This window comes from Danio rerio, chromosome 20 (assembly GCF_052040795.2).
Source record: "Danio rerio strain M-AB ecotype USA chromosome 20, GRCz13ab, whole genome shotgun sequence".
Classification (NCBI taxonomy): domain Eukaryota; kingdom Metazoa; phylum Chordata; class Actinopteri; order Cypriniformes; family Danionidae; genus Danio; species Danio rerio.
The window spans coordinates 50,225,078-50,253,076 of record NC_141040.1 but is presented as its reverse complement, the minus strand read 5'-3'; the positions used below and the strand labels follow the sequence as shown (position 1 = coordinate 50,253,076).

Sequence of the window (27,999 nt, the reverse complement as noted above, 5' to 3'; positions counted from 1 at the left end):
AATTGCTAGATGACCAATCACCCTGAAGAATAAAAAAACAGGCCAGTGAATACGCTTATTTCACGCGGCCGCCATTTTAAAGAACCAAAGCAATGCTGCGGTGGGAAGAAACCCGGAAGTATAGAACCAGCACTGTAAACATTGCAGTAACATGCTGTGCACTACAAACATCCAGCTGTTGTAGAGATTTCAAAATGCAGAAGTGGTGTAAACATCACTTTAATATGATTCAGTTAGTTTAATTGAAACAATTAAAAGCAATTTAGCATCAAACAACATCCGTAAGAGTAATACACTTAAGTGTTCTCCTAGGCTTCAGCTCATGGCACCAGTCAAACACTTTGGGTACGCTTTCCTGCTTCAGCCTATGTAACCCGGTGAGTGATAAAACACTGCAGTCCGCTCTAGCACACCCTCGTGTTGTCTGTTATAGTGTTGTCCCGGTACTGAAGTTTTAAAAACGTCTTTTTCCTGCTAACATTCAAGTGCCGCTGAGCACGGATGACTCGACTGATCTTCACGGCTGTTTCGCACTCCAGTCTCCTTGTATCTGTGTTTGCACTCAGTTTATCGCTCTTCACCCAGTGCAAACGCAGATACACAGAGACTGGAGCACGAAGCAGCGGTGAAGATCAGTCGAGTCATCAAGCAGATCGCTCGTCTGGGTTTGTACTTGTAAACAGCAGAAGGTGAAGTGATGAACTTCTCGGCCAATCACAAGCATTTCTGTTGAGCTCGTGAACACAATGGCAAATCAGCGCTGTTTAAGAAAGCCATCAACAGTGCCTTAAATGTTAGTGGGAAATTGACGGTTTTTCGTTGAATTCAGTATCATAACAAGTCTAATGTAGTGAAAGAATCAGTTCATTAACTTAAGTTTGATAAATGGCAGCTAAAACGTGTGTTTGGGAAAGAAACAGTTAGCTAATTAGTGCCATTTCTCCTAAATTAGCTGAAAATAAGCTGATATCCCTTTTATTTTCACCATTTAGAACAGACCTTAGGGTCACTCAGAAGGCGGTAAATTATAAATTTGTGTTATTTTCTCTTTGCTGATAAGACATGCAACCAAGTACACAACGTTCCTATGTGACTCCCAACGATACTTCCGGGTTCCCACCGTAGCCTCAATTTCGCTTTTAAAAATGGCGGCTGCGTGAAATCAGTCTACATGCTACTACAGCCGCGTTGTGCGCTCTGGCCATGAGAAACACAGACAACTCAATCAAATCCAGTCAAATGTTTGTTTGAAATTTTAAATTTGGCATTTGCAGCTCTAAAAAGGCAAATGGGTAGTTGTCTAGTATTTTATCAAGTCTAAAAACATCTGATAAAGCATATCTATTTATATTAAAAATGCCTCTTATAGCTTTGTGGGATGAATAGAGGTGTCATGTAGGGAATCCATGTGTTTTTTGAAGGAAAAATAAATATTTATCCATATTTTTGAGCAACTTCTGGTGAATGGCAGCTATTGTCATAGTCTTATTTTTTGATGATGATGATTATTATTATTATTATTAATTTTTATTATTATCACGAGGGCCTGATATATTCAAAAACACTCCATAAAGATAAAGTATATGAATATCAAAGATCTGGCCTCATGTTTTTTTTTCTAATCACCTGAGGCTGGGTTGTTTTTGAAACCATGGGTTACACTGACAGGTGTAGAAGGGGTTACTTTGAATATTAAAGTATATATAAGGACAAAATTGAGCAACATTTATAGTCTTACAGTAGATGGCCATGTACTATGCATTTGTTTATCTTTGTTTGCATGTTGGTCTTTATCAAACTGTATTTCATGAAATTATTATTTTTATCCTAGTTTTAATCATTTTCAGCCTTTTTAGGTTTACAAAGAAAATTATCCGAGCATTTTGAGCAGACGTGATGACTTCAAATGAGACTGAAACTGAAAACATCCTTCTCTGCTATCCGCTCTTGTCAAACTCCTGTCCGAAACTGCATCGTCTTGCTGTAGTTCAAGTGGGATTGTATATTTGCCTGTTGCTGATGATCCTCACCACAGTGTTTGGCAACCTGCTGATCATCATCTCCATCTCTCACTTCAAACATCTGCAGTCTCCAACTCATCTGATTGTTCGCTCTCTGGCTGCCTGTGATTGTTTGTTGGGTTCTTTAGTCATGCCGAACAGCATGGTGCGATCTGTTGAAGGCTGCTGGTATCTGGGAGATGTTGTGTGTAAAGTTCATTCTAGTTTGGACATGACCTTATGTATCTCATCTTTACTGCATCTTGGTTTAATATCTGTGGACAGGTATCTGGCCATTTGTGACCCTCTAAGATACAGAATACGAGTCACAAACACCACTGTCACTGTATTCACTGTCTTCATATGGCTGTTTTCAGTTGTATACAGCTTTTATGTTATATTTTCAGGAATAACTGCAGTTGGACTTGAGATGCTTATATTGCAGACTTACTGCGTGGGACGTTGTGTTGTATTTTTTAACAAACAATGGGGTCTTATATGTCCTGTTCTCGCATTTTTTCTTCCTGGGGCCATCATGAGCTCTCTGTATATGAAAATCTTCCATGTTGCACAAAAACAAGCAAAGGTTATGTCAGAAAGAGTGACTGGAGGGTTGAAGAGCCAAAGCTCTGCTCAGAGAGAGAGAAAAGCAGCTAAAACTCTGGCCATTGTCATGGGGGTCTTCTTGTTCTGCTGGATGCCTTTTTTCACTCTTACTGCTCTCGACCCTTTTTTTAACTTTTTAAGTTCTGCTGATGTATTTGATGCTTTATTCTGGTTTGCATATTTAAACTCCGCTTGTAACCCTTTGATTTATGGATTTTTCTATCCTTGTTTTCAGAAAGCCTTCAAGATTCTCATATTCACTTATATCTGTGGGGTCAAGAAGGCAAACACTTTAACATTTGAATGAATACAGTTTACCTAAACAAATTAGGAATCAATAAATATTTATTTTTTTGTACGTTTTATAAATTTATTTGATTACATATGCTGAAACAGTTTTATACATTTATTTTACTATTTTATTATGAATATTCTGCATTTATATATTAACATGCAGTGGTTCAGTCTATAGGATTGTTGAAAGACTCAAAAGCATGATGGTGTAAATGTATTTATTTGATTATTTATTGTTTTTTTAATTATTCATTTATAGTCACTTATATCAATGACAGAATTAAGAGCAATAAGAATAGCAACATATGTGAGAAAGCATTGTTATTGTGTGACTAATTGGTACTGCAATATGCAGCAATTCAATGTTAATGTTAATTCAAAAGTAATTCACAGAATATTTGTAAGGGTTTTGTTTACTAGCAGTATTTTATGATTGCTTGAAATAGTAAAAAATATATTTATGAAATTATAAAGCATATCATTTTGATTGTATCCAGCTTAAATGTAAAAAGTAAGCAAGAGAAGAGCAAGAGTCAGAAAGAAAAAGATCAATATAATAAAACATGCAAAGCCAAAGTTCGAATGATATTTCATCCATTTCTTGACCATGTGACCAACACCCAAGTCTCTCATGCAGAGTTTATGGTATGTTTAAAAACATTTCTGTTTCAAAGTTGATGAAGAGTTTCCCCAAAAGAGAACACCCAAATGTGAAGTAGAACTTTCTCCATTTGCTCACCCTCATGTGGTTTCAAACCTTTAAGTTTCTTTTCTCTGTTGATATTTTGAAGAAAGCTGAAATCTTTAACAATTGACTTCCATAGTAGGAAAAACAAATACTACAGGCTTCCAGCTTTCTTCGAAATATCCTCTTTTGTGTTTAACAGAAGAAAGAAACTGATCCGGGTTTGGAACAAGTAATCGGTGTGTAATTGATCTGAGTGGGTGAACAATCTCTTGAACTCTAAACCAAAATTTATTAGATGTATTTTTTAAAAACAAAATATAAAAGTGAAAAGTGAAATAGTTTCTAAACAGAAAGTTACAAATTTTAAATAACCTTAAATTAGCTTCTGATACAATATTTGAAGACCATCTAAATCACAAATGTTGTTTTGTTTTATTTTCTGTATAAATTAGGGCTGCACAATTCTGGCTAAAAAGAGAATCACTTTTTTTATTTTTTTGTTTGCTTAAAATCAAGATCACGGTGTTCTCACGATATATAAGTAGGCTATTATTATTGTTATTCTCAAACATTTGGTAAAACAAAAATAATAATTTTAGGCCTATATGTAAAGGTCTGCTGTTGGTTTAGACATGGAACGGTGGACTTGAACAGATTTAAATTTGTCTTGGTTTCAACTGACAAAGTGATTACATAGTAATACAACCATTTACAATTCTGAAGTTTAATTATTATGTTTGAGACAAATGATTGAAACTAAATAATTAAACAAAATTAATTATTTAGTTTGAGACAGAATGTCATTTGTCATTGACAACAATATTAGACCTTTTTTTACTGGTAAGATCAGACATTTGTCATTATCAGATTCCCTCTTGCATTATATTTAACATTATATAGGCTAGAAGTGACCCAGTAAGCATTTTAAGAGTTCACACTTAGCTGATCATCGATTATAAAGCTTGTTTGGCATGCTGTCCTGGGAGAGAACCCTAAGCTCATAAGATCCTCGAGCCAGGGGCTCCCTCCCGTTTGCAAGGCGAAAGGGGAGTGTGAGCTCGGGTAGGCCTCAAGGACTCCCCTGTTTGTGAACGTGCTGAGATATATCTGGCTAAGATTTGTCTTAAGATGCTAGGGATGTAACGGTATTGTAAATACCGTCATACCGCAATATTAATTTTTTTCGATATTACCGAAGTCGCATGACTCGGTAAAACTATAGGTCTTCTGAGAAAATTTGCTCAGGCGAATGAAGCGAACGGGAGGTAGCGAAAACTACAATCCCCATCATCCCTTGCGGTCTGTTGTCGCTACAGATCCAGTAATGCGGAAATGGAGTGTGCTGCTAGAAGCGGGGATCAAAAAGAGCTGTAAAACTCTAAGGCCCCTTTTACAAGAGTGCGTTTTAGTTTTAAAACGGCGTTGTAGAATGAAAATGATCCGCGTCCACACTCGCGTTTTACCCAGCGTTTCTTAACAGCTCTCCGTCCACACCAAAACGCTGAAAACGCACATCACGTGACCACAGACACTCTCGGGCAAGCGCTCCAGCATTTCTACCCAGATGAGAGCTCTGCTTGTCGGACTGCTCATCAAGCATCTTCCGCTGGATCTAATCACACTATATTTGCTAAACGTGATATTTCATTCATGTTGTTGTCTTTATCTAACGACATAGGCCAATTCCCTGACTTTGGTCATTGGAATCTATTAAGTTACTTGTTCACGGGTAACATGTTTTGGTTAAGCGCAAAGATAAGTTAATGATTAATCCAGGTACATTGACTGATCGCTTGCCTTTATTTCCTACAATGTATAAACTTATTGTATGTGATACTTATAATTGTCGATTATTAAAACTGATATTCAACAAAAGTGAGGGTGCGTTTCGTATTTTCACTGAAATTGAAAGGAGGCAGTTGTTATAGGCTCCGTTTTGTTATAAATATCCACACAGTGAAGATGACGCTCATATATGCAGCACGACGCCTCAACATTTCTGCTGTCTGTAAGTTTTCTAATATTAAAAAGGAAATAGGCAGTTCCTTAAATCATGTTTACATTTTATTGTTGAGAAAGTGAAACAACGTAGCCAAGGTGTTGTGAATGAAGTTATAAAGTACACTGTTCCCTTTGAAGATTTACGCGTGTCCTCGGTATGTTTTCCATATCAAACTGAGAAGGGGGAGACTGCAGCCTTGATCAAACTTGCGAAGTCTTAACTTACAAGAAGAGGATGCGAGACTGAACTGTGTGTGGGCTACTTAATATTGAGGAAAAGCCCCAATCAGAGAGGCGAACGTTTGCAGCCCCGCCTCCGTTTTCTGATGTCTCCGTCTTTCCCCATCCACACTGAGACGGAGCAGCAGGTTTCAGAATGAAAACGGCCTCTCCAGCGTTTTCAAAAAGCTCCGTTTTCGGCGCTCGAGAAATAAGTCATATAAGTCATATCTCTCTTGTCCCAGAAACCTCAGTACCAAATGAGAGGTTTTTTTTCTGTTGCAGGGGACATTGTAAATGCCCAGAGATACCAGCTTTTACCAGATTATATTTATATGATAATTTTCCTTTAAACCCATCTCTATCTAAGTGAGTGAGTGATTAAATGTTGAATGTGATGAGTTTTCAACAATACTAAATTAAAAACTTAAATTTTTTTTTACATGGTTTAATATTTTTTTTGTTAATAAAATTGAAGTTCCTGTTTCAAAGCTTACAGATAGATGGCTAATTTGTATGTCATTGACACTTTTGGCTCTTTTTTGGAGTATTTTCATAAGTTTTGTTTTTTCCTGTAAATGATTCAATAAATACCGTACCGTGACATTCATACCGAGGTATTACCGTACCGTGAAATTCTGATACCGTTACATCCCTATAAGATGCTATTTTGAAGTAGTCAATTTACTTATGGTGTATGTCTTTGGACGGTGGGAGGAAACCGGGAAATTCTGAGAAAACCACACAAACTCGGGAGAACATGCAAACTCCGCACAAATGCCGAGCTGCTTGGAGTGAGGCTAAACCAATGGCGTTCTTGATGTGAGGCAACAGTGCTAACCACTGGGCCACCGTGCCGCCCTATCAGAGAATGGGACGAGTAGGGGTGAAAGGGGGAGTTCACACATCTTAAATCTTGAAAAGGGGCTAAAATATGTGCCCATTTAATTATTTTATTCATAACAAATATTTAAATGACTTCCTATCTTTCTTCGAGGAATATTGATTTTAAACATTTCAATAAATTTCTCACATATTTGGTGGCATATTTCCACTGAGCTTTTAGGAAGTTGGCTTTTCAAGCCCACTCATCTGTCTGCTGAAAGGCACAATGTTTTCAAGAAGTATGGGGTGCTTTAAAAAATTTGCATGGTGCATATGGAGAGGAAAAGAGTGTGTGTAGGTGGTTTGTCAAGCCCTGTTACCTGGGTAAAGCACCAGTGTATTTCAAGCTAAATTAAACAAAGAACTAAAAAGAAATTTAATAAAAATTTTGAACAAAATCCAGTCAAAACTAACTATGTTTTGAGTTTGTTTCACCAGTTTAAAAAGGCTCATCAAATCAAACTTTTGTGGGAGTTCATTGGTCTGTCATGATTATGCAATCAGTGGATCTGTTTTAAAACTCCGCCTTCTTTAACTTTTTATTGATTCATATCTCATATCCAAAAAGATCAGAATACAAAGCAACAAGGCCATCTTATCAACATGAATAGACTGAAGGGTCAAGTAGCAGAGGTAGTATAAATGTATCCGCACCTGTACAATCACTCGCAGAGATATTTTAAGGACTCAGAGGGGGTCACACATCACACAAGATGCACCACCATATCACATAGTGATCTAAAGTTCTAAACACATTTTGTGTCTGTACTCGGCAAATCAAATAGAAAATAATGTAAAGATCTGGCGCACTGCAGTGGTGCTTCTCATGTGACAGGCTAGGAAATGCAGTTTGCCAGATGTTTATAAAGCTGTTCTTCTCTCACAGCAACCACCTTTGTAGTGTTTAAGGCTACGCGAGCAACATGACCTCTATGAGTGAGACACATTTCAAACCCTGCAAAAAAAGATATATTTCATTTGATATATATAGACTGCAGCTCTACACAAGAAGTCTGGCCTTAGGAGATCGTTGTTCCCAACTGAGCCTGGTTCCTCTCTAGGTTTTGTCCTTCACTTTCATCAATTGGTGAAGTTTTGTTCCTCGCCACTGTCACCACTGGCTTGCCGGGTTTGAGACTTGTGGAGCTGCGCATCCATAGATTTGCTCTTCAGTGTTTGGACTTTCAGCAGTGAAAATGAAACCACACTGAACCAAACTGAAGTTTAAGAAAACTGGAGGGACACAGTTTCAATTGAACAAACTAGACCTTCAAAAGTTCACACTTAGATATTGCTTGACTATGTTAGCAGTTTTGGCATGCTGTCCCGTGAAGGAACCCTGACCTCAGAGATGGATGAGCCTCTCCCCTAGTCAATGAGCGTTAGGAGGGATGCGAGATCAGGTAGTTCTCGAGAGCTCCCCTGATTCGTTTAGCCTATACCTTGATTAATAAGATGGCCCTATGGAAATAGGCCTCCAACCGCACCAGTGTGCACGCATTAAGTGCTTGTGACTGTTACTATTATTTAATTCACGTGTGTCACATGTCTTTAGACTGTGGGAGGAAACCGGAGTATCCAGGGGAAACACATGCAAACATGGGGAGAACATGTAAACTCCGTTCAGAAAGTACCGATTGGCTCAGCTAATACTTTATCCAGGGACCTTCTTGCTGTGAGGCAGCAGTGCTAGCCACTGAGCCACCGTGTCGCCCGATCCTACAATTGACCCTTTGCTAAAGCCACACCCAAAAGCCGCTACACACCAACCGTGGCTTAGCAACCGTAGCTACAGTATGCGCAGGAGGTCTGTCAAGCTTTTGAGCGAGGGAAACAAGCCAAATCGTTGTGCATTTGGATTGTGCAAATCTGAGACCCGCTATCCTAAACGTTTGCACATGGTGGTGGAATTTTTTCCCTTTCCAAAACCAAAAACCCAACAGGAGAAATGCCAGCATGGATCAAGCAATGAGGCACTAAAGAAGCGGTGTTAAGTTGGTTTTGTTTTTAATATTTCTGACACATTCAGCAATAGACGGCAAAAACACACACCTCTTACCCTAAAAAGATCTAAACTGTGTTTTCTACAAAAATACCGTGCAGGTTATGTTTCCCAGCTGTCTTTTTCTTTTTTTCGCTCGATATTATGAGCACTGCTCCGTTTAAGCCCTCGCAATAGCTTTAAGACCGAGCACAATACAGTCATATTTCCATCTGTTTCAAGCTAAGAATATCACAAACGGAGCCCTTACAATCAATATACTTCACCCGCAGCTGTTTTTCAGTCATTTATAACCCTCATGTCCATGTCAGAGCTACAATTTACTGATGTTTTTGTCAGTCTTTTGGAGATTTAGTCATTGGTGATGATGTTATAGCAGGTTAGTGTCTGCTTTTAAATTTGGTGTCGGATTAATATTTGCTGGTAGGGAAAATTTTTTTGTTCTATGGTAACTTTGATTTGCGTTTCAATTAATTTATTTCTTCCACTTAACTGCAAATTAGAACAATACATGTACAAAGTGCACATAAACATACTGACAATTATAGATAAGTCAATGATGCTAATATTCCACACAAATCCATCAATTTTACCCTTTCTGGCTGTTCTTTCTATGAATTAATTATGTAGAAGCATTGTCCATGTGTTTCCTCGTTGGTTAGTAACGCTGTATTTCATTGCACAACAATTAATCTATCAGGCTTTTTGGCAAAAAAAAGGAGAAATTACGGTTTAATTTGTTATTATTATATTATTTTAAATTTCACCTCTCCTGTTGTGCATGAACTAAGCTGTTGAATGGTCAGCGTATGAGGCAGCTACGCTAACCTGGCTTCAATTTTGATTAAATTGTTTTCTAATCGGTTGTTGTGAATATACCCCTGTAATGCATCCTGCAGTCCTTTTTTTGTCTACAGTAGCTTTCTCAGGTATCTCACCTGTTCGCCAAAAATGACTAATTATATCTCTGGCAATGTCTGACACCGCCTTATAAATATTGTAATAGACACGCCAAGCATGACAACAGTAACTAAAGAGGGCAGGGCTTAGTGAAGGGTCATTTGAGGAGGAGGGAGAAGGTATGTAATGGGCGTGGGGTGGGGGGGTGATCTTCCAAAACGAAGATGCATGTAGGTATTTAAGTTGGATATTTATGTTAAATTTGGTATAATCCGATCGGCTAGCTAATGATTAGCGATGGGGACCAGCTGCAGTCAATCATATCTGGTTTCTCCTCTTGAAATTAGTTTGTAAAACTTTACATATATGTTAAGCTGCTTTGACACTATCTACATTATAAAAGCTCTGTAGAAATAAAGATGAATTGAATTGAAAAAAGGATGTCTTATGAAGAGCTGTATTGGCATTTGAAAGCAGCAATTAGATCAAGAAAAATAAATTTAAATACATCACTATGCATGTCTTGCCTCATTCTGTTAATTTTGGGGTTTACTTGTAGAGTGATTATTGGGTTGGCAATGACAGACCTAGATTGTATTATTATAATTGCTTTGATGTTTATTTTATTATGTGTGTGCGCAGCTAATACCAAATGCTTTGGTAGTACTAAACAAGTTTAAGTCATCCCATTATAGCATCTTACAACTAAAAGTCAAGGGTCAGACAAATCTTTGAATGTGTGTGTACAGAGTAAAACAATTTTAGAAAAGATCAGAGGTGAGCTTTTGCTCCATTTAGTGGTGAGGAAATGTAAGAGTAAAATTAAATGAGCCATTTAACTTTGTGTACCTTAGTATTAATCTAAGTCTCCAATTCAGTGAAGTGAACATGTAAATCTCCTGAGTTCATATTGTTTGTAACTATGGGTAACACCGACAACTGTTGGGAGGTTTAAATCAGACTAGAAAGTATAAATGGAGAAATCTGAGCTGCTTTGTGCATGTGCTGAGCATCTGTATGCTCTTCTTTCATTGGATAATGATCTTTAAATCATTTCAGCCTTTGAAGCAAGTATGATGTCTTTAAATGAGACTCAAACTGAAAACATCCTTCTCTGCTATCCACTCTTGTCAAACTCCTGTCCGAAACTGCATCGTCTTGCTGTAGTTCAAGTGGGATTGTATGTTTTCCTGTTGTTGATGATCCTCACTACAGTGTTTGGGAACCTGCTGATCATCATCTCCATCTCTCACTTCAAACATCTGCAGTCTCCAACTCATCTGATCGTTCGCTCTCTGGCTGCCTGTGATTGTTTGCTGGGCTCTTTGGTCATGCCGTACAGCATGGTGCGATCTGTTGAAGGCTGCTGGTATCTGGGAGATGTTGTGTGTAAAGTTCATTCTAGTTTGGACATGACTTTCTGTATCTCATCTTTACTGCATCTTGGTTTAATATCTGTGGACAGGTACTGGGCCATTTGTGACCCTCTAAGATACAGATTAAGGGTCACAAACACCACTGTGACTGTATTTATTGTCTTCATATGGCTGTTTTCATTTGTGTACAGCTTTTATGTTGTTTTTTCAGGTGTAAACACAGTTGGTTTGGAGACTTTTATCATGCAGGTTTACTGTGTGGGAAGTTGTGTTCTGTTTTTTAACAAACAATGGGGTCTTATATGTCCAATTCTTGTCTTTTTTCTTCCTGGGGCCATCATGAGCTCTCTGTATATGAAAATCTTCCATGTTGCACGAAAACATGCAAAGGTTATGTCAGAAAGAGTGACTGGAGGGTTGAAGAGCCAAAGCTCTGCTCAGAGAGAGAGAAAAGCAGCTAAAATTCTGGCCATTGTCATGGGGGTCTTCTTGTTCTGCTGGCTGCCTTTTTTTACTGTTAACGCTCTCGATCCTTTTTTCAATTTTTTTACACCAGCTGATATATTTGATGCTGTGATTTGGTTTGCATATTTAAACTCCACTTGTAACCCTTTGATTTATGGATTTTTCTACCCTTGTTTTCAGAAAGCCTTCAAGATTCTCATATTCACTTATATCTGTGGGGTCAGGAATTTAGACACATTTGCATGAGTATAACATGCACACAATTTATTTTATCTAATAATTTTATTTGGTATATGCTGAAACCATTTAAAACTTTCAGCAATTGGGTTATTCTCATGAAACCATTAAAACAACATGACACTTATCCTAAATATTAAAATAAAATCAAAATAATGAAAACAATTATGTTTTCAACCAAGTAAAATGAGTAATTTTTAAGATGAGAATGAATTGTTTATGTATGTATACAGTTGAAGTCAGAATTATTACCCCCGTTTATTTTTTTTTCCCCAATTTTGGCTTAACAAAGAAGGTTTTTCAACACATTTCTAAACATAATAGTTTTAATAACTTCAAATAACTGATTTATTTTATCTTTGCCATGATGGAAGTAAATAATATTTTACTAGATAATTTTCAAGACACTTCTATACAGCTTGAAGTGACATTTAAAGGCTTAACTAGGTTAACTTAATTCGGTTAACTAGGCAGGTTAGTGTAATTGGGCAAATTGTTTAATGATGGCTTGTTTTGTAGACGATCGAAAAAAAGATAGCTTAAAGGGGCTAATAATTTTGTCCTTAAAAGGTTTTTTTTTTTTTAAATGCTTTTATTCTAGCCGAAATAAAACAAATAAGACTTTCTTCAGAAGAATAAATATTATCAGACATACTGTGAAAATTTCCTTGCTCTGTTAAACATCATTTGGGATATATTTAAAAAAAGATTAAAGAGATTTGAAAAAATTCAAAGGGGGCTAATAATTCTTTCTTTAATGTATATGTATATTTATATATGTATATGTGGGTTTGGGAGTTTTCCCTGAAGTCAGTATGCAGCTTTTTTTTTTTTTAATTCTGAAAATCAAAATTTGACATGATCACTTTTCTACACTGATGGATAAGTGAGTCGGTCGCATGGGCATTGCCGGCAAAGAGCTGACAATGTGCCAACAATGTGTTTGTGTGCATGCAAATTTATTATATACATATGTATGTGTATGTGTGTATAAATATTTGTGCATCGACACAATTCTAACATTTTTGGCTTTATACCACCAACACAATGGATTTGAAATAAAACGAGCAAGATGTGCTTTAACTGCCGTCGGTCAGCTTTAATTTAAGAGTATTCACATATAAGTCAGGTTAACGCTGTAGGAGTTACAATGGTTTGCATATGTGCCTCCCACTTGTTAAGGGACCAAAAGTAATTAACGATTGTCTTCTAAGCTGGTGCATGACCAGGTGTGTGTCATTCCCTCATTATCCCAATTACAATGAGCAGATAAAAGGTCCAGAGTTCATTTCAGGTGTGCAGGATTTGCATTTGGAATCTGTTACGGTCGACTCTCAAGATGAGGTCCAAAGAGCTGTCACTATCAATCAAGCAAGCCATCATTAGGCTAAAAAACCAAAACAAATCAGAGAGATGGCTAAAACATTAGGCGTGGCCAAAACAACAGTTTGGAACATTCTTAAAAAGAAATAGCACACCAGAGAGCTCAGCAGCACCTAAAGACCCAAAAGACCATGGAAACAACTGTGGTGGATGACCAAAGAACTCTTTCCTTGAAGAAAACACTCCTCACAACAGTTGGCCAGATCAAGATTACTCTACAGGAGGTAAGTGTGTGTGCGTGTGTCAGAGTCAACAATCAAGAGAATACACCACCAGAGTGAATACAGAGGGTTCACCACAACATTTAAACCTATGGTGAGCCTCAAAAATAGGAAGGCCAGATTAGAGTTCTAAAAAAGCCCTCACAGTGCTGGAACAACATGGTATTGACAGATGAGACCAAGATCAACCTGTACCAGAGTGATGGGGTTTGAAGAGTATTGAGAAAGAAATGAACTGCTCATGATCCTAAGCAGTGAAGCTTGGTGATAGTAGTGGCATGATGTGGGCATGCATGGCTGTTAGTGGAACTGTTCCTCTTGTATTTATTGATGATGTATCTGCTGACAAAAGCAGCAGGATGAATTCTGAACTGTTTCAGGCAATATCTCAACCCAAGCTCATTCTGGAAACGTAGCCCCGCGGACGTTTCTGGAGACCGCGATTTACGTGGCCGGAGGTACGTAAAGGCTGCGTTTGTTTTTTTGCGAGTGAACGCTGCGGGGCGGTGTGGCGCCGCTCCGCCCCTCCTCTTCGCGCTCGCCGGCCGACGGCTCGCCTCAGAGTGGAGGGCTTTCCCGATGCAATCCGCTTAGCTCACAGCGTTGCGTCGGCGGAGCGGAGGCCCCGGAGAAGGAGCCGGAGCCGGCCGCGGTGGACGACGACCGGGATCGAGTCCGGGGAACAGCAGGTTCCGGAAATCAGGTAAGACGAAAAACGGAATCCGAAAAATAAGGGCGAGAACGCGGCGGGATCCGAAAACGCGGTCGAAATCGAAGACGAGTGCTTTTGCTTTTTTTTTTTTCGATCCGGCGGCTTTTCGCGCGAGAACGGCGCGGGCACGAACGCCGCGTGCTCCTGAGAGGCGCCTGAGACGCGAAAAAGCGCGCACAGCGGCCTCTCACGGATCCGCGGAAACAAAAAACCGCTCAAATACGTACCTCCCGGGACGTAAATCGCGGTCTGCAGAAACGTCCGCGGGGCTACGTTTTCACAATGAGCCCGGGTTGCAGTATCTGCTCATATTAGGCCAAATTCTTCAGAACTTATTGGACAGTGCTTCACAGTGCAGATGGAGAATGACCCAAAGCACACTGCAAAAGCAACCAAAGAGTAAAAGGAAAGAAGTGAAATGTTATCCAATGGCCAAGTCAATCACTTGATCCGAACCTGATTGAGCATGCATATCAAGGGAAATGCTCCAAAAACAAGCAGGAACTGAAGACAGTTGCTGTAAAGGCCTGGCAGAGCACCACCAGGAATGAAACCCGGCGTCTGTTGATGTCTATGCGTTCCAGACTTCAGGCTGTAATTGACTGCAAAGAATTTGAAACTAAAAAGTGAAAGTTTGATTTATGATCATTATTCTGTCTAACTACTTTTGGACCCTTAACAAGTTGGAGGCACATATTGAAACTGGTGTGAAGCTGCGGTCACACTAGGCTTTTCCTCCCATAGACTTCCATTCATACGTACGTGAATGCATCAGACCGGAAACGCAGGGTCATGCGTCAGGTTTTGCTGCAGTGTAGTTCAAGCTTGGTAAACTCTGATCTGCCAAATCGCATCACTTGACTGCGTGAGACCAATCGAGGATCAAAACATGACCTCTCTGGACAGAAATTTAAAACTTGAATCAATCGCTCGCTTTTTAAAATGTCTAATAAGCTTGTTTAATCCATCCCCTTCTCGCAGCGCCGCACGACAGAATATCGCATGCTCAAACTCTAATGTGACCGCAGCTTTATTTCTACAGCTCTTACCTTGATTAGGATGTAAATACCCTCAAATTAAAGCTGACAGTCTGCAGTTAAAGCACATCTCGCTTTTCTTTGTTATAATTCAAATCGATTGTGTTAGTGTATAGAGCCAAAAATGTTAGAATTGTGTCGATGACCATATATTTATGGATTTAACTGTATATCATAAATATATATGGCTCCAGATAGCCAGTCCGCCACTGCACCTTGGTCCCACATTCATCTCAAAGGAGTACTACCTGTACCAAAATGGCGTCTCTTTTGATGCATTCCTTTCAACAGACAACAATAGCAGAGGCAACATCTGGTGTATATATCTATGATATATCTTTGTACTTGCATCCAAAAAATAAATACAATGTACTTACTGTGTTCATAATGTATTGCAAAACACTTTAGGTGCTCTTTGGGTGGGATACAGGTAGGGTCAGTGTCAGGTTTAGTGGTATGGGTAGGTTTAAGGGTGGGATAAGGTGTACAGTGTAATTAAAATATAATTACAGAAATTAATCATAAACGTACATGCAGATATTTAATCAAGTACAATGTAAAAACATGTATTTACACAACAAGTACATTGTAATAAATTATTAATTTTAGTGTAAGTACATATTAGTTAAGGACACTTAATATAAAGTGGGACCAAGTTATCATATCAAATCCCTGTCGTAAAATTATAGATCCAATACAATATCATGCATTTGTCTATGTCTGAGAAAAATAAACTGATTTGATGTGAGATGTGACAGTAAAACCCTCTGGGACTTATTTCATAATAAAACTGAATGACATCAATAGTGCGAGCCGGCCACCTTTGAGAGTTACACAGGCATTAAAGGCGTGAAAAGATAATAAATCTCCTGCGTACAGTTGTACTCTAAACATAAACATTACATCATAACTAAGGTGTGTGTGTAGTATACGAGGGATATTTGTAAAAAATCTAATGTTGTTATTGATTGCTGCAATTTATTGATTGACAGTTTCCTATTTTAATATGAGTTTTAGTTGGGTTTTAAAGTCGGAAGAAGAAAATGACGCATATAATGTTTCGTGTGCACTGTATATTTAGTTAGTATGCCATGACAATTACATCAGGCTTTATTTGAAAACTAAACATATACAGCATTTTAAACAGCAATATTCACATTATTGTTGGCATTATTTCCATTACCTGTAATTTTTTCCTCGATGTATATCTTTTGCATTGTACATTTATATAAATGCCTAGATTATAGCCTAAATGTAAATTTCACATCAGCTTTTGTCAAATATACAGGCAAAATTATTACCCCATAGTATTTTCTACAACTTATTTTTTTTTCTGAAGAAAGACGTACCGGCGTACACGACGAGCTAACTGGATAAACTTGTTGTGGCAGAAAAGCCCTCCACATGGAGGTACGTGGTCAGCCAGTAAGCACGAAAAAGAACGGCGTCATACCACCGCGCATCCTTAGCCTAAAAAATTAAATGCAGCCATACGTACCTCCAGCTACATAATTCACAGTCTCCAGAATCGTCCACGAGACTAGATTTTTAGAATGAGCCTGGGTTAGTGTCTTTAGTTTTGTTTCTAAACGTCTGATTCTCACAAAATCTGCAGAAACTTGTGCCTTGTATACATTTGGTACCATATGGTGTTTTTCCGCAGCAAATAGAGCACAATGTAAAGATGTAATAATTCTTTTAGAGATGTCTGTTTGCCAGACATTAACACATCTCTTCCATTATTGTTGTGTTTAGGGGTATTTACAACCCCACCAACTGCAGTGCAGTGGTGTCGCAGTGTTTTCAAACTTCTTTTTGCCCTTAAAGAAGGACGGAAAATAACTTAAAATATACCCGGATAAAAATCTTTGTAAGATATATATTTAAATGAATTTGCATTCTCACAAAAATTCTAACTAATTGCTTGCTGCTATAAAGCTTTTCTTCCATATACAGAAGGAGCACCTGTAGAGCATGTTGTACATTTGCATAAAGCATTAAAATACACTCACATTTTATTAGGTACACCTGTCTAACTGCTCGTTAATGGCAGCATGGCAGCAACTCAATGCTTGTAGACATGGTCAGTGGCGTAGCGCAAAATGCGGAGGCCCCCCTGCAGGGATCGCTGACGGGCCCCCTGATGAAGGGGGGGGGGGGTGCGTCATACGTCATTTTGCATATCACTGACGTCATCACGTTCTACCGCTTCTGTTTGTTTAACAGCCTATAATTAATAAAGGGGTAATTATAATTGCACTACACTTTATATAAACATGTTTATTTAACTAAATTTATTGCTGTTTGAATACAGTATGTCATTATAGATGTGTAGTGAATGTGCAGTAATCTCTTATATGTAATAAACTCAGACAAGTTCAGAAACTGACACTAATATCTGTGATTATGAACAAGAAAAGAATAAACGGTCCAATTGTTAAAATAAAGTAAAAGCAGATCGGTTAGACTGTACAAGGGAAATACCTTCACACTGCCTGTGCTAAATCATTTGTCGTCGGTACGCAGAGGGGTGATCTGCTCTCGGGCTGCAGGTGGGAGAGGCTACTGTAGAGGACTGACTGGGCCGCCTGTCAGTGCTGTGAGGCGGGGGAGGGGCCGGCGGCGTCACACGCAGCTCGTTGAGAAGAGTAGGGAAGGTACAGTATGGACAAATGACAGTCTAAAAAAATCCCCAATAACACACAAAAAAGTCGCTAGATTTGTCGCTAGGGGGGTCTGAAAAGTCGCTATATTTAGTGACAAAGTCGCTAAGTTGGCAACATTGGCGGCAAGCAATCAGAATGAAGTAGTCCACCGCTTGAGAGGTGTTCAGAGAACACAGACCTGTGAACTTTGGTTCCGACCACAGTTGTTCCCAACAGTTTATTGAAAATCGCGACGACGCGGGGCCCCCTAATCACGCGGGGCCCCCCCGCGGTGCGTGCCCTGCGGGCCCGTCCGCTACGCCACTGGACATGGTCAAGATGTTCTGATGCAGTTTAAATCGAGCATCACAATAGAGAAGAGAGGTGATTTAAGTGACTTTGAGCGTGGCATGGTTGTTGGTGCTAGTCAAGCTGGTCGGAGTATTTTAGAAACTACTGATCTACTGGGATTTTCACGCACAACCATCTGTGGGGTTTATAGAGAATAGTCTGAAAACAAGAACATATTCTGTGGGTGCAAATGCCTTGTTGATGTCAACCACTCGTTACAACCGAGGTAGCAGAAGAGCATTTCTCAACGCACAACACATCCAACCTTGAAGCGGATAGGCTACAGCAGCAGAAAACCGATCCTGGGTGCTGCTCCTGTCAGCTAAGAACAGGAAACTGGGGCTATAATTTGCACAGGCTCACCAAAATTGGACAATAGAAGATTGGAAAACCGTTGCCTGGTCTGATGAGTCTTGATTTCTGCTGTGACATTCGGATGGTAGGGCCAGAATTTGGCATCAACAACATGAAAGCATGGATCCATCCTGCCTTGTATCAACGTATCAGGCTTGTGGTGGTGGTGTAATGGTGTGGGGGATATTTTCTTGGCACACTTTGTTCCCATTAGTACCAATGGATCATCGTGTTAACGCTGCAGCCTACCTGAGTATTGTTGCTGTCCATTACTTTATGACCACAGTGTACCCATCTTCTGATGGCTACTCCCAGCAGGATATCGCACCAAGTCATAAAGCTCGAATCATCTCAGACTGATTTTTTGAACATGACAATGAGTTCACTGTACTCAAATGGGCTCCACAGTCACCGATCTCAATCCAATAGAGCACCTTTGGTATGTGGTGGAACGGGAGATTCGCATTATGGATTTGCAGCCGACAAATCTCCAGCAACTGCATGATGCTATCATGTCAATATAGACCAGAATCTCTGAGGAATATTTCCAGTACCTTGTTAAATCCACGCCAAGAAGGTTTAAGGCATTTCTGAAGGCAAAAGGGTAAGGTGTACCTAATAAAGTGGCCGGTGAGTGTATGTATTTATTAATCATGTTCTTGTTCATTATTCATTTATTTCAGGTGCTTCACCGGGCAACCTTGTCAATCAGTCTTAAAGCATAGGGAAGTAGTTTTTTCCCCCTCATTTTAATCTCCTGAGTTCATACTGTGTTTTGTGACTATGGGTTACGTTGACAGATGTAGGGAGGTTACCTCCAATCTGAGAGTATATATGGACAAGACTGAGTTGCTCTGAGTTCATTTAACAAGTAAATTGAGTGGGCATGTACTGTATTTATATTCATCTTTCTTTGGATATTTGGGTTTACCGAACCATTATTTACAAAATAGTTCTGGTTGGAATTTGTTCAATATTTGAGTGGCTTTTTTTATTTGCACAGCGAATATTGTGTTTTAATCCTGCATTGTCTTGGGTTGACGTGATGATTTTAAATGACACTGATATTTACTCTGAGAATGTGCTTCTCTGTTATCCCCTCCTGTCAGACTCCTGTCCCAGAACTCAGCGTCTCCCTGCACTTAAAGTGGCGATGTATGCTGTCATGGTGTTGATGATCCTCACCACAGTTTTTGGAAACCTGTTGGTCATCATCTCCATCTCTCACTTCAAACAGCTTCAGTCTCCAACTCATCTGATCGTTCAGTCTCTTGCAGCTTGTGATTGTCTGCTGGGCTCTTTGGTCATGCCGTACAGCATGGTGCGATCTGTTGAAGGCTGCTGGTATTTGGGAACTGTTATGTGTAAAGTTCATTCTAGTTTAGACATGACTTTCAGCATCTCCTCCATATTACACCTCAGTTTAATAGCTATCGACAGGTTTTGGGCAATTTCTGATCCTTTAAGGTACAAAATGAGGGTCACAAACACCACTGTGGCTGGGTTTATCACATTCACATGGCTGTTTTCATTTGTGTACAGCTTTTCTGTTGTGTTTACCGGTGTAAACAATGTGGGTTTGGAGGAACTCATTTTGCTGATTTCTTGTTTTGGTGGATGTGTTCTGTTCTTTAACAAAGAATGGGGATTAATTTGTGCACTTTTTGTATTTTTAATCCCAGGAACTATTATGAGCTCTCTGTACATGAGCATCTTCAATGTTGTGAAAAGGCATGCAAAAGTTATGTCTGAGAAAGTGTCCGCTGCTGCTACTGCAGGCAGTCATATCCAAACCTCTTCACACAGAGAAAGAAAAGCAGCTAAAACTCTGGCCATTGTCATGGGGGTTTTCTATCTCTGCTGGCTGCCTTTTTTTACCGCCACCGCTGTTGATCCTTTCCTCAACTTCTCGACTCCTAGTGATGTTTTTGATGCTTTGGTTTGGTTCGGATACTTTAACTCCACCTGTAACCCGTTGATCTACGGTTTCTTCTATCCTCGCTTTCAGAAGGCCTTCAAGATTCTCATATCCACTTACATCTGTGGCAGCAGCGACTCTCACACCTTGACATTTGAATAAATATCAAATCATCACTTTTGCTGATTCATGTATGAAGTATACATCATATAATTTGCATGTTCAGGTTTAATGATAATAAAATGATTATTGTAAAAGATCTATATGTAAAATGTTTTCCCTTTTCAAATTTGTATTGCAATTTTTTATAACAAACACGCTGAAGAGGCCTCTAAACTTATATAATTTAATGAATAACACTGATACCTCGAATAATTTTCTGGAATCAATTTAAAATATAAGTGTTTTACAGGATATTAAAATAATTTCTGCAAGTATTTTCTTTTTTTCCACCTGATGTCACTGTTTTTGTTACTACACTCTCAGAAATAAAGGTACAAGATCTGTCACTGGGGTGGTACCTTCTCAAAAGATACAAATTTGTGGCTAAAAGGTCCATATAAATACCTCAAGAGTACATACATTTTAAAATTTTTAGGTACTAATATATACTTTCGAGGTATTATTATGAGCCCTTTAAGTACAAATGTGTCCCTTTTGAAAAGGTACCACCCCAGTGACAGCTCTTGTACCTTTATTTCTGAGAGTGTAACTGTAAAAAAAAATCAGTAAATTAGCAGATTTCTTTATTTGTGATTCATGCTTTTATTTTTCCCCATATATATTTATGCTTTTGAATTGCATTGTGGGTCCTGGATCTTTCTTCCAACAGCTTTTACCCATTTAAAGTTAGGAAAAGTGGCTTTTATTACATTTTCAATAGTTTGAAGTGATATATTGTATGGGTTGCTGTTGTAAATTATGCTACAAAAACATTGCAATAAACTGCTTGTACATTTTCTGCTATTTTACTGACTTATTTCTTTATATACTATTTCGTATACATTATGTTATTTCAAACTACTAACGTGTCAATAAAAGTCCCTTTGTTAAACCGTAGATGAATTGTCAACATCAAAAGTCGACAGAGCAAAGAACAACATCCCTTAACGCAATTCACAATCTGTAAATAAATGGAAAACACTTATGAGCCACAAAATATGGAAACTGTTATTAATATCTAAGGTATCATTTCTAATCCATGTTTATCATGTAATACAATTCGAAGTCTTATAAGTTCAATACTAGTCATAGCATGTCATGTGTGTGTCTGTGTTTGATGTGAGATGTGACAGTAAATCACTTTGGGATCTGTTTCATAATAAACCTGGATGAATGACATTCAACAGTGTGAGCCTTATGAGAGTCACACAGCCATTAAAAGTGTGAAATAATAATAAGCCTCCTGAGTAGAGTTGTTGTACACTGAGTAGAGTTGTACACACAAACATTGCATCATAACTGTGGTGTATGCAGTATTTGAGTGATATTTGTGAAAGATCTAACGTGATTGATTGCTGCAAATGATGAATTTACAGTTTCTGAATATGAGTTTTAGTCATTTCACACAATTATTCACATGGACTAGTTGGTATGCCGTATCATGGCATCAGACTTTGTTTTAAAACTAAAAACAAATCACATTTTTCAAATTCCTGTTATTGTTGGCGTCATTTTCATTACATATCTATAAAAAAAAACTTCGCTTTCCAATGCTCATTCATAAAAAGGCCATTTTGAAACAAAATCACCTTATTTCTTTGGCTGGAGTTCTGCAGACGTATAGGCCTACGTCAAATATAACAATTGATGAAGTCAATTAAACTCGAAACAATTAAGCAGGTTGATGCGTTTACATGTAGAGCAAAATCTGTGTAACCTAAAGAGCAAAAATCTGGCTGTGATGATATGTTAATGCTTCTTACGTTCCTATGAACTATGGCTAACAAGCTACATGTGGTCAGCAGTTGGGGGCGTAAACCAACCAACAGAACCAGGCACGTGCACACATAGGGCTCAACCTGTGCAGTGCACATGCCCTTTTTAGTCTTGGATAGAAAGTGCCCTTTCAAAATGATCAAAAGTGCCCCCGCGACGCGACACACCCTCGGTCTTGCCCTTCAGTAGGCGCGCGACAACTTCGCTCTTGAGTACGCGTGCGACAACACAGCTGATCAGCACGCACGCGACAACACCGCTCTTTAGTAAGTGCGCAACAACACCGCACCGCTCTTCAAAAAATTTATTCTGCACATGCTCTTTGGACGGTCTCTGCAATTTGGAACAGAGGTCTGGAGGGGGTCCGGTGCGGGGCCCACAGGATTTCATCTCTGTTATTCGCAGACGACGTTGTTCCCTTGGCTTCATCGAACAAGGACCTTAAGCATGCACTGGGTTGGTTTGCTGCCGAGGTTTTACAGTACCTAGGGAGGGGAGAGGTGGTAGTGTGGTGTTTGGAGATGAAAATGAAGAGTGCGGGGAAGTGGTGGTGCGGTTCACGGATGAAAGTGAAGAAGGGGGGGGGGGGGGTACGCAGACGAAAGTATAGTAACTGTGGTATGGAACAAGCTTTTGATTCTCGATTACTTGAATACAGATTTCATTGATATTTATAAACTGAATAGGTTAAACATCAGTTTACAAATGGTAAATAAATAAAAAAATAGGAACCACACATTCATGTCAAATACCACTTCAGTAGCCTAATAATGTAAAAATGGATAGCTTAAAAGAGTGGTCAAATTTCTTTAGAATAAGAACAGTCAAGTTTGGCTTCAGTTATATTTTTTTCAAGAGTTCACACTTAGCTGATGATTAATTATAAAAGGTTGTTTGGCATGCTTTCCCAGGAGATAGCCCTGAGCTCATGAGATCCTTGAGCCCAGGGCTCCCTCCCGTTGCAAGGCGGGAGGGGAGTTTGAGCTCAGGTAGATCTCGAGAACTCCCCTGCTGTAGTAACCAATGAACAGTAAGTGATTGCTCTTGAAGATAACTACGTACTAGAAGCATATCTATGGTGCCAATTTAGATTATTCAATTAACTTAATTGCATGTTTTCAGGCGGTGGGAAAACCCACGTGAGCACTGGGAGAAGTGCAAACTCCACACAAAAATGTCTGCTGGTTTGGTAAAGCCTGGAACCAGAGACATTCTTGCTGTTAGGCAACAGTGCTACACACTGGGCCACCGTGTCACCCATCTAAGAAGGAGGAGTAGGGGTGGAAGGGGGGACTCTTCAAAACAAAGATAGCAGTGGAATGAAACCCAGGGTATTTATAGTAGTTTAGGAGTCATCTGATTGGAGCGTAGTGAATTGGATAATGCGAATCCAGCCGCTAGCAATCATAAGCAAGTGATCCTCTCGAAATTTGTTTATGCATAAACTTCACTAAGTGAGCCAGGTACAGTATGATTACAAACTGTTCTGTGTCATTGGCCGCTTTAGACAACTGTGATTGTGGTGTGTGAATGACATTGTCACACTGTTACCTAGCTACCAATTTGTCAATCGGTGGCTCAGTGGAAGCCTAATATATATCTTTTTGGTCACGATCACCAGCGATCCAGTCCTGGTAGATCACTGGTAAACTATATATGTCACTTTTTGAACGAACTACAAATCCCATCATGTCATTTCACACTCACCAGTTGCCGATTACTGCTGATAAAAACACACAACTGAAGCCTTTAATTGCTGACTTTTTATACACCACACACACACACACACACACACACACACACACACACACACACACTGGTTCACTGGTTGCTGACTCTTTGTTGTAGCAAATGTTTAAAGTGTTTCTGTTTTGCCTGCCGTGCTTTTGACATTAGCCTTGTTTATTCTTGTATGCCGTTTCGTCGCCTTACGTCTGTTTATTGTTTACTATTTGGACTACCTCTATGCTCTAGTTTGCTCCTGTATGACTAATCTTATTAAAACTCCATTTGGATCCTTGCCTCTGCTGTGGCAACGAATGCAAATTTATATTATATTTGAGAGCTCCATTATCAGCACCACTGTGGAAAATAAAACCGTTATCTGACTGGCCCAGATTGTCACCGTCTGAAAGAGTTAAACATACAGAGTGGTGTTTACGAAATCTGAAATGTATCCATACCAATGCCTTTTTGGTTAAAGTGCTGTTAACGTTAAGAGTTCACAACCTGTATTCACCATGTTAAAGTCTTCACGTTAACATTGAGCAAGGTAAGTAAGAATGTGACACCTATCGGGAAAGACAAATATTTTATAAGATCCATGTTTAACAAACTACAAATCCCTACATGCTGTTTCACACACACCAGTTGTCGATCACTGTTAATGAAAAGCACGCAGCTGAAGCGTGTGATTGCTGATCATTTGGACTATTTATACACCACACACACACACTGCTTCATTGCTGACTTTTTGTTGTAGCGAGTGTTCTTAGAGTTTCTTTATTTTAGCTGCCGTGCTTTTGACCTTCGCTTTGTTTATTGTTGTATGCTGTTTCGCTGCCTGTCCCAACCTTACCCCTGTTTATTTATTACTATTTGGATTTCCTCTATGCTCTTATTTGCTCCTGTATAGACCATTGCCTGCTTGTACGACTAATTTTATTAAAACTGCACTTGGATCCTTACCTCTGCCGTGTCAACCAATGATGCGTTTATATATGAGAGCTCCATTATCAGCACCACTGTGGAAAATTAAATCGTTATTTGTTATCTGACTGGCCCAGATTGTCACCGATTGGAAGAGTTAAACACAGTCGTGTTTATGAAATCTGAAATGCATCCATACCACTGCCTTTTTGTTTAAAGTGCTGTTAACGTTAAGAGTTCACAACCTGTATTCACCATGTTAAAGTCTTCACGGTAACATTGAGTAAGGTAAGTAAGAGTGTGACATCTAGCGGGGAAGATAAATAATTCTAAGATCCATGTTAGTCAGAGCCATTCAACAATATAAGAAATACATTTTGAGGATTAATATTGAATCGACTATAGTTTATAATGCGATTAACAAAAAAAAATTACTTTGCCCAGACATATTTATAACCATTATGGCATTTCTGTCACTGGGGTGGTATCTTTCCAAAAGCTACCTAAATTGTCCATAGTGGTTCCACAATTGTTCACACAGTATTAGTAGCTAAAAAATTCCAAAATGTACACTATTATACCTTTGAGGTATAAATATGGACCATTTAGGAAAGGTATCGCCCCAGCGACAGCTCTCTTATCTTTATTTCTGAGAATGCAGTTACTTTTCCAGTTTTAGCATATTCAAATTTATTCATGAATAAGGGTGTTACCTGTTTTGGAACCTGATATAAAGCTTGACCTGAGCTGCTGAGTTTGTGCATGTGGTTCCACATGCATGACCTGTATATATGATTATTTTTTTGTATTTCGGTCTCTATCTGAATGTGGTTGATTGCTTTCAGAGTTTCTGCAAGATCTGTGTGCGTTTATTTTTTGCATTCGCAAAGGAAATATCGTGTTTTGATCGTGCATATCAGATAATAATGACCTCAAATGACACTGATGTTCACTCTGAGAATGTGCTTCTCTGTTATCCACTCTTGTCGGACTCCTGTCCAAGAACTCAGCGTCTCACTGCACTCACAGTGACCATGTATGCTTTCATGGTGCTGATGATCCTCACTACGGTTTTCGGGAACCTGCTGATCATCATCTCCATCTCTCACTTCAAACAGCTTCAGTCTCCAACTCATCTGATCGTTCGCTCTCTGGCTGCCAGTGATTGTCTGCTGGGGTCTTTGGTCATGCCGTACAGCATGGTGCGATCTGTTGAAGGCTGCTGGTATCTGGGAGATGTTGTGTGTAAGGTTCATTCAAGTTTGGACATGACTTTTAGCATCTCCTCTTTAATACATCTCAGTTTAGTATCTGTGGACAGGTACTGGGCCATTTGTGACCCTCTCAGATACAGAATGAGGGTCACAAACAACACTGTTACGATATTTACTGTTTTCACATGGCTGTTTTCATTTGCGTACAGCTTTTCTGTTGTTTTTTCAGGGGTAAACAGAATTGGTTTGGAGACTTTTATCATGCAGGTTTACTGTGTGGGAAGTTGTGTTCTGTTTTTTAACAAGCAATGGGGTCTTATATGTTCTCTTCTCACATTTTTTCTTCCTTGCACAATCATGAGCTCTCTGTATATGAAAATCTTCCATGTTGCACGAAAACACGCAAAGGTTATGTCAGAAAGAGTGACTGGGGGGTTGAAGAGCCAAAGCTCTGCTCAGAGGGAGAGAAAAGCAGCTAAAACTCTGGCCATTGTCATGGGGGTTTTCTATCTCTGCTGGCTGCCTTTTTTTACCGCCACCGCTGTTGATCCTTTCCTCAATTTCTCGACTCCTGTTCAAGTTTTTGATGCTTTGGTTTGGTTCGGATACTTTAACTCCACCTGTAACCCGTTGATCTACGGTTTCTTCTATCCTCGCTTTCAGAAGGCCTTTAAGATTCTCATATCCACTTATATCTGTGGCAGCAGCGACTCTCACACCTTGATCCCCGAATGAACACATCGGATTTTATGAATCTGTTAATGTTTGTCCACCCATTAATACTATTAAAATCATAATAGTATGACTTTTATTGAGCATATTCTGTTGAGAAGAAGTATTTGGTCTGACATGTACTGTATGTCTATCAACAGCATGTAGATAACTTGTAATCAGTTTTATTAAAATGAAGACTGGAATATTGATTCTGGGTCTAAAAACAGACAGAAAGTGATTAAATTCCATCAATTGATCTCCAAGTTGTATAAAACTTTTAGGTAAAACTTTCACACTTGCAATTAAATTATTTCTTAGAAGTTTTGTCTTGTTTCTAGTCCAAATATCTTAAAAATTTTAAATCAAGAAGATTTTCTAGGCAAGTAAAACAATTTTTTTTACATAAGATAAGTCAAAGGTTTCATTAAGATAACTTAAGTAATCTGCCATTGGGGTAATAAAAATAGTAACACATTACAATAAGAATATATTTGTTAATGCTCGTTCATTTATTAACACAAACAAACAATGGACAATTCATTTGTTACAGTTTTTATTCATATTTGTTAATGTTTGTTAATGAAAATACAGTTGTTCATTGATAGTTCTTGGTAACTCAGTCTATAAACTAATTTAACGAGCATGAATTTATGCTGAATGAAGAATTGAAAATTTAAAAGTGTGACCAGTAAATGAAATTTTTTTTTTTTTGGTTTAAAATGAGTTAAGTTTGACTCATTTCTAAAAAATAAAGCATTTTCAAGTGTATTTGCTAGGAAATGCTTCTTAAATTAAAAACTTTTAGACATTTGGACTAGAACCAAGAAAAAAAAAAGCTCTGTCTGAAAATTCCTATATTGTTTTGTATCCTGATAAAACTGTGATTTATTCTTTCATTTCATTTTATTTAGTGTGCATTTGTCTCCGTCCTGTGGACAGTCAGCAGAAACACCACGCAACGTCTCATAAATGAAATGGATATTTTCCTTCTGCTGGATTGTCATCATGGTTAATAATATAGGTTTTTAAGAGTATATGTGAGTATATAAATGAGGGAATAAATGTGCAGCATAGATGTAAATAATGCACATGTACATTTGTTTTGAATTGAAAATATGTTCATTTTAAGTTCAATTTAAGTGGTAATTCTACCTGAAAGTTTCGTTTTAAACACTGTAAATTTATAATTA

General features: G+C 38.7%; 4 protein-coding genes across 4 annotated transcripts; all 4 read left to right on the top strand.

Moving 5' to 3' along the window:
- Positions 1-1,895: 1,895 nt before the first annotated feature.
- On the top strand, positions 1,896-2,913 carry taar12g (trace amine associated receptor 12g). Its single transcript, NM_001082908.1, is given in 1 exon segment — positions 1,896-2,913. A coding segment is annotated over 1 exon segment (1,017 nt). The 5' UTR covers position 1,896.
- Positions 2,914-10,666: 7,753 nt separating this feature from the next.
- On the top strand, positions 10,667-11,682 carry taar12e (trace amine associated receptor 12e). The gene is given in 1 exon segment (NM_001083094.1): positions 10,667-11,682. A coding segment is annotated over 1 exon segment (1,014 nt). The 5' UTR covers positions 10,667-10,668.
- Positions 11,683-19,420: 7,738 nt separating this feature from the next.
- Positions 19,421-20,454, top strand: taar12h (trace amine associated receptor 12h; the record flags this gene model as incomplete). Its single annotated transcript, NM_001082909.1, is given in 1 exon segment — positions 19,421-20,454. A coding segment is annotated over 1 exon segment (1,033 nt), but the record flags the coding sequence as incomplete, so codon positions are not given.
- A 5,352-nt stretch (positions 20,455-25,806) lies between these two features.
- taar12j (trace amine associated receptor 12j) lies at positions 25,807-26,830 on the top strand. The gene is given in 1 exon segment (NM_001082911.1): positions 25,807-26,830. A coding segment is annotated over 1 exon segment (1,023 nt). The 5' UTR covers position 25,807.
- The last annotated feature ends 1,169 nt before the right edge of the window (positions 26,831-27,999 follow it).